Below are 7650 nucleotides of genomic sequence, written 5' to 3' on the forward strand. Positions count from 1 at the left end.
GGGGACTAAGGAGGAATCTCTGCTAAGCTTGTGAGCAGATCCATTTAATGAACTGGGGACTCTTACACACTCTGAACTTCTATGCAATAAATCCTTGAAACCTGTTCCACTGGTGACAGATGGCCTGGTTCAGGATTAATGAAACCAAATAGCTGTGCCACTGTATCAAACAGAGCTGAAGAATCTTGCATCAGAGAAAAATGTCAATGCTCCCTCTCTTTTTCCCCCTGGAAATTTTGCTGGGGGGAAGGGCAGAGAGGAATTTGGCCGTTTGTCTGGGGTTTCTGGGTAGCAAGCAGCCTTTTCAGAGCAATTGTTTGAAGCAAGCTGCCATCTTCCTGGAAGAGTGGACAAACGGCCATTGATTCATGGGACTGGCTATAGCAGTGAGGGGTGAGCGTTTCAGAGCTCTGCAGCCCTCCCAGAGCAATCCCCGGGCACCCAGGGTGTGTTGTAAAATGAGCCAGGTGCCATCTGTGCAGTGGGTACCTGGTCAGTTAGTGCTGGATGTCTTGTGTGGGGTGCATTTGGCTGTGTTTTGAGGTTTCCCAGACATGAATACCGTAGCAGGCTAAGAAAGTGGCGTTCTGCATCAGTGGTGCGCTGGCTAACTCCAGCGGTAGAGCCATGCCACTGACTGTCTCAACAGTGGCACAAAACTGGCCATGTACAGAGGTTCAGTTGGCTGCATGCTCCATGTTGAAACTGTCACAGAAACAGAAAATAAGCAAAGAGACATTGTATCTGCACAGTAAAAATACCCAGTAAATTAATATTTTTAATTGTTGTTACACACATAAGAAATGAGGGAAAAAAATACATTCTGAACAAAGAATTAAAATAGGAAAATCAGCATAAAAATGTGTTAAGAAAAGATCCCAGATCAAGTGGCCGTACTGTATGTGGTGACCTTTACAATCATAGTAAAAGAAGTGAGTGCTAGAAACTTTCAGACATGGCAAAATGCTGACTCTCCAAGGGAGAACAGCTGCTTCAGGCACATCTTTCATTGCACTCTGCCTGGAGCACGTGGGCGAAGGGATGGAATGAGAGGCTCGGACTGAGTACAAGACATGGAGATTAGTGTTCAGGACAGACCAGCCAGGACAGACTTAGCCAGGCAGAACTACTGTTCACCCAATGGCATTTGCTCTTTGCTTTGCTTTTTTGTTTGGTTGGGGTTGTTGGATTTTTTTTTTTTTTTTAGCTAAGGGCCAGGCTCTGCTGGCCTGACCCTGCTAGCGCTGTAGGCCTAGAGCAAGCCTCCCCTGGTGAATGTAGGTCCTGGTCCTAGCAGCAATCTGCAAGAGCAAGGTCTAGGTCTGACCCAGCGGGCTAGATTTGGTCTTTTGCCTTTGAACTGTCAGAAAAGAGTTTATTTCCTGACGATGCTTCTCTCTCTTTTTACCAATCCAAAGTGGCCCAGTTGTGCTCCCGCTGCTGTCTCAGTGGCTCGGCCCCTGCATCCCTCTTGTATAGGACTGGCTGTAAGGGTCTGCAGTGGGCCTTGTGCTTCAGCCTCACTGTTGTACCATCATCGCACCACTCCAGTAGCTCATCCTACAGCAGCATAGTGTCACCACAGAAACAATACAAGCCACAGAAGTTTGGGCATTCTTGCCAACTGGCCACCTTTTTACAAGTTATAGTCTATCTAGAGCTGTACATTTTTATTTCTTACAGTAAGAGCAAAAATAAAATAACATTGAGAAAAGTTCCTCCAAACTAAGAAAACTAAAACCCATCAAACATTTTAAAGAAACAACAAAAATTTGCATTGTATTTGCTTCGGAGTTCATATTAAGATAAGATTTTACTGCAGCTGCTTCGAAATTATGGTCCGTTTCATATGTACACAACTCGCGTTCCTTGGTGTGTCATTGCTTGCCTTCATTTGTGTTTGTAGAGCAGCTAGCGCTACCAGAATCAAGTACTTTCTAGATGCGGAACCAGATTTGAAATCAGTGAACTGGGGCATTTTTGTACTAGCTGAGAACATGGTTTAGAGCTGTATTTATAATCTACAAAGTCCTGGGCCATAGGACTGATGGTACAAGCACTTCCTTCTCTACAGAGCCATGCAGGTGAAAAGGAAATAATCCCAAGAAGGACGTGCTGACCTTACTGATTCCGTCAAGGCCTTCCCTCTCGGCTGGTTTTAAAGCCAGTGAAATTTACAAGCACAGAAATTAAACATCCCTTTGTAAGATGCCCCATGAACCTGAGCTGACCTTCTGCAAAATGAAGGTCAAACAGAATAACTTCATTTTCTGTTCCAGTTTTTTCAACAGTCATGACTGAGAGCACTGCATTTTGGCTGGATTAGATTTATTCTTGCTAACAGTCAGGGATGAGACCTGACTGCAAAATTTGGATGCAAAGTTCATATCTTAAGGATTTGGTTGAGACTTTTAGAAGAACTAAAAACTATTTGCAAAACTGAGATTAGAGTTCAGACTTTCAAGCGAAACGCTCCTCCAAGTTCAAATGTGACCAAGCCCATCCTGTTAGACATTAAGAATAAATATTTTGCATTTGCTTTCCATCTGGTATAAATGAAAAAGGCAGTCACATATTCCAGGCTTTTAAGAGAAGTCCTGCAACTCCCTAGAAGCATTTTTAACACAATATGACAATAATACTTGGGACTTATATAGCACTTTACATTTTCAAAGTGCTGTATGAGCATTAATCCTCACAGCATCCTTGTGAGGTAGGTATGTGTTAATATCCCCATTTTAGAAATGGGATGAGATAAGACATAGAGGGCCTGGTCCCCTGCTGTTGCAACCTGGCATAGCTCTGATTTGCGTACACTGATGCCCATTTACAACAGATGAGGAACTGGCCGCGGAAAATTTAAGTGACACACACAAGGCCACAAAAGGAGTATGCATGGACAAAAGGCAGGAGAAGTACTTGGGAGGACTTTTGTCACGGGAAGCCGGCAATTTCCCAGCCCGTTTGGAGATCACAGTTACGCTGCCTCTGCTTAAGACAGCCTTGTCTGCATCCAGAAACCCAGCAAAGAGAAAGAGGCACCTGCCACTGAGTTTTACAGTTGCTCTTTGCTATGATCTGTTTCTTCCAGAACAACCCCCAAAATTACAACCCCCAAAATTACCATGAAAACAAGCTGAAAACATACAGGTCTCAGTGACAAACTATGGAGCAAGAAAATTTAGAAGAAAGACTAAAAATCCTTGAAATTTTGTCCTGGGAATTTTGTGTGTGTGTGTGTGTGTGTGTGTGTGTGTGTGTGTGTGTATTTCCACTGCTGGCAGCATGGCATTTTCAGCAATCTCATTCAAAGCCACATTAGAGTTAATCTTAAATCAATCAGGTCTTACAGTTGCCTCAGTATGGAAGGGTAAGAAGCCAGGTATTAAGCACTAGCACAGCTTTTGTGCCAAGGTGGGAATACAGTTGTTCAAAATCCTCTGGCTTCTCACCCTGCCATTTCTTCACCAGCTTCACACTACTGACATTAATATATCTGGCACAGCCCGGTAGCATTACTATCATTAAAAATGGGCTGTGATAAGCATTGCTTCTTTGAGTTCATGGGGAGTTTTGTGTGAGCAAAGACAAGGAGGATCTATCTACAGAGAGAGGTATATGGCTGACATACATTAGCCACAACTTTTGCATTTCCAAATAAGAAGCCAAAGGGTGCTAACTATGGTAATGAAAGAGAACAGAAGTAATTGCACTGCATCATAACCTCAAATAACTGTAGATGGGAATTTCAGAGGGGCTTTTGAGTACAGTATAGTAAAAAGAAAGCCTCTGTACTTAGCAAGTGAAGGAGCTAATACTGCTGGGACCAGGCACACAGCACATACGGGGGGTGTTTTGTCCCCTCTATCTAAAGTCCCTGGGCCAAAGAGCAAGTGCGCCTCAAAGACTGGGTCCTTGAAAGGAAGAGGGGAAGAACAGAACAAACTTCTCAGTTTGACAGTGCATAAATGGGCAATGGGAAGGTCCAGAAAGGCCTGGCAATGCCACAATCATGCGGTCCCCATTTTTTGTTTACTCCCTTTCGAACTGAAGACTGCCCTCACCAGTGGAAAAGGGAAGTGTTTTCACACATGCACCCCCCCCCGCCCAAAGATGTTTAACAGACTGTCAGCAACCACTCAGTGTTTCTCAAGGTTTATGAAAATCAGAATTGTGTCAAGTCAGTGTCCACAGCAGCTGGCCTCTCCCTAGCAGGAAAGACAGCCTCCAGGAAAATGGTTTCATTCAAGTAATGTGGATTAAAAGAGGAACTGCAGAGTAGGAGAGAGAGATTGGCGATTAAGAGCCTTAGCTGGTGAACCTCCAAACAACCCAGGACTCTTTTTGACTTCCTATGCAGAGGGCTGTGCTTCGCAGTCACGGGCAGGAGCACGCTCTAGCTAGATCCACCCAGAGACCTCAGCTGCCACAAAGAGCACCTCTGACGATGAGTGGAGAATCTTTTCATCAAGAGGGCAGGTTTCCTATTAACATTTAGAAGAGCTTTCCCTGAAGTATACAGTGGCTGACAGTAGAGCAGGATAGCAAAGGAAGCCAAGATGAAAAAGACTGCAGAAGAGCAACTGAGACACCGTCAGAAAATGGATGACTTCTAATTTCTAGGGAAGAGAAAGCTAATGGCTCAGACTGGCATTCTAACTTTTAAATAGGTTACTTTTTAACACATACCCATCTTCTTCAAAGCAAAGGAGAGCCAGGGGGTTCCTCTGGAAAACTGACAAGCAAGGGTTCAGTGTGCTGGAATGACCCATGACAGAGAGATGTAAATCAGACTGAAACGTGCTGTTTGCTTATGCCCTGGGAGCATGGTGGCGCTCACCCCAAATGCTCAGTTTCCTCTTAGCTGGGTCAGTCTGTTGCAGGAAGAGATTTGCAAACTGTCAAGCTGAGTAGCAGCAGGTGACCTCCACAGAGAGCTACAATGCAGGGTTCACGCTGCGGCCAGGAAATAATGATACTGATGAATGAAAATGTTGTATGGCTCTAAATTCCCTTAGCAGGTTACTCCAGGCAGTCCCTGGTGCTGCAGTGAATGCATACTGACAATATTACACAACAACATTAAAGGAAGAGATTACATGGACCTGTGCTATTTACAATGCTTTCCCTCTCAGTAATGCAGCTGACCTTCTGATCTCTGTCTGAAAAGCAGCAGAGGATGCCACAGGGTCAGGACAGTTAACCTAGATTTTTTGTAATACTGACTGTATTTGAACTAATGCATAAGAGTCCTGGGTAGGGAATGGCTATTCCACCCTGAATCCCACCGTGCAAGGCTGGGGAGGTGCATGAAACCCACTTAGCACCTCTCAGCACTGATGGAAAACCTAGTAGGTTTAGTAACCTTCCCTTAACTACCCCCTGACCCTGCCATACTACCTCACATAGAGGAATTCCTGCTCCGACAACTGTTCCAGGGATTCAGTGCCAGGCTTTTGACTGGAATGGTTCAGGCATGCTAGCTATGGAGACAGCAGTGATTTGCAGCCTATGAGGACACTTTGGAGGGTTGCTCCTCCTGTTTGTTCTGCCCGTGTGAGTGTACTGAACGGGTTATTGGAGCCCGCGCGGATTTGAGTCATGCAGTCTGTTTTAGTTGTTTTGGTTTGAAAAGGTGCAAGAACCCTCATCAAACTGCTTTTGCACACCTCATGCACTAGTTGCGCCTTAGAAACAAGCCAGTAGGGGAGCATCTCAGTCCACAGAAATGGCCCTGGGATGGACTGAAAGAAAGAACACATTCAAGATAGATAGTTTGAAACAGAAATAGAGCTCGCTGTAAGGTATCCCAAATCAGAGGAAAAAATATGATCACAAATGAACCTGGTTTAATCAGCAGAGTGACCTCTTTCCGTATCTTTTTAAGAGAGTTTGAAGTCAGAAGTAATCTTGCTTCAGCAGATGGACAAACTGAACAAAGAATTTGGATCAGTTTTATATAGGCTTTCCCAACCTTGATGGCTCCAACATTCTTGCTGCCTTCATATCAGTACAAGAAGGAAGCAGCACGCGCTTGGAGCACACAGGACAGTGCTTCTTGTGAAGCTCTGCTGAAAAAAAAAAAAAAGCAAGTGGTGCAAAGCTGATCATGTGCCACTAGTTGGCAAAAGGCAACAACCATCTACAACCAAAATGAGGGCTTTGAATAACCACCATCAGACAAGGAAAGTGCTTGCAGGGAGATCTGGGAGCAATACTGCAAGCAGCAGTACTGTAAAAGCTTAACGAGTAAATGGAGTATTATTCATTAAAATCATGAGGAAGAAAGGCATAAAGGTTAGATTCCTATCTGCCATATTAAGGAGACACTTAGTAAGACAGATCCTCAAAGTCCTGCTGTAAAAATCACAGTTCTTCGTGTTCCCGTTACATCTCAGCTGTCACTGGTGGCTGCTGACACCATGTAACTGCGCACACGTGGCAGAGGGAGAACACGCTGGCCTGGCTACATAGATTTCCCTGAAGTTCCTAGTTCTGCCACACATTAGCACTGAGACACAACAGACCTGCTCTGGAGCAGTGATCAGCTGTGATCAAAGCACACAGCATTGCATCGCAGCACACCTCTTGCTATGTGCTCCTCTCTGCTTGGTGTTTTGCTTTCATTCCGGTTTTGCTGGGGGCTGGCCCACATGCTGCCATTGTCTCCAAAGCTCAACCTTCATCTGAATGCGCTGTTTTTACTCTGCTTCTAGGCTTCCTTTCAGCAGAGGCTCTGATAGCTCCAGTTTACGTACTGAGTTTGCAATGCACTAAAAGAGAGACTAGTTAAAATACCAGCAAAATTAATTTTTACCTATGACTTTAGCAGAGAGGTGGGCCTGTCTGCCCCCTATTGAAAGCAAGTCTCCTAGCACAGTGCACTGCCAAACCTCCTTTCCGTCATCCTCCCTCTTCCCAGACATTCAGCATCAGTTTCAGGACTAACAAATACAATGCAGTAGTACAGCACTTCCAAAGAGGAAAAGTTGAATGAGTAGCTACTGCAGGGACAGTCTAAGCTTTCTGATGTGGACTCCACACTGAAGTAAGCAGTAGTCAGAGAAAGCCACTGGAAAAAAGCCCCAAAGGTAACGCTTCAAAGAAGCAAAATCAGCATCACCAGTGTGCCTAGAGAAATGGAGATCTCTCTCAGGGGTGAATGCAGCTACAGCACCTGAGATATAACCCACACTGTCCACAAGCTATTGGCACTCCACCTAGTTCCTCTTTCTAAAGTCCTCTTCATTTCTGCTCTCTACAGCCGACAGTGCAATAAGCATTTGGGCTGCATAGTAAGTAGCCATGATGATGACGCGTGAGTAGGGCACTGGAAAGCAGAACTTGTTAACTGCAATGGTCAGGTCCGACACCATGAAAAGCATCGCGCCGATGCAGGCCGAGAGCTTGGTCCACGTCCAGAGGTCGTTGCAGAGCTGCATGCCAGCGACAGCTCGCCAGCCCATGAAGCCAATCAAGGCGATGTAGACTGCCACCAAGTAGGTGAATGGGCCCGAGAGGTAGGAGTACAGGAAGGCATAACAGGAACTGGAAACAAGGCCCATCAACAGGCCAGCTTTCAGGTCCAAAGGCTTCATGCCGAAGGCTGAGGAGTACAGGATGTGTGTGATGGCGAACATCAGCAGACCT

General features: G+C 45.3%; 1 protein-coding gene across 1 annotated transcript in view; it reads right to left on the reverse strand.

The window, feature by feature from the left end:
• The window catches only part of TMEM86A (transmembrane protein 86A), a 31760-nt gene that overhangs the window by 1046 nt on the left and 23064 nt on the right, over window positions 1–7650 (reverse strand). Inside the window, exon 3 of the mRNA XM_068944878.1 lies at window positions 490–7648. Within this exon, the coding sequence (XP_068800979.1) occupies window positions 7221–7648 (428 nt within the window). The 3' untranslated portion in view covers window positions 490–7220. The remainder of the gene's footprint in view (window positions 1–489; window positions 7649–7650) is intronic.

Source organism: Struthio camelus, chromosome 5 (genome assembly GCF_040807025.1).
Source record: "Struthio camelus isolate bStrCam1 chromosome 5, bStrCam1.hap1, whole genome shotgun sequence".
Lineage (NCBI taxonomy): Eukaryota > Metazoa > Chordata > Aves > Struthioniformes > Struthionidae > Struthio > Struthio camelus.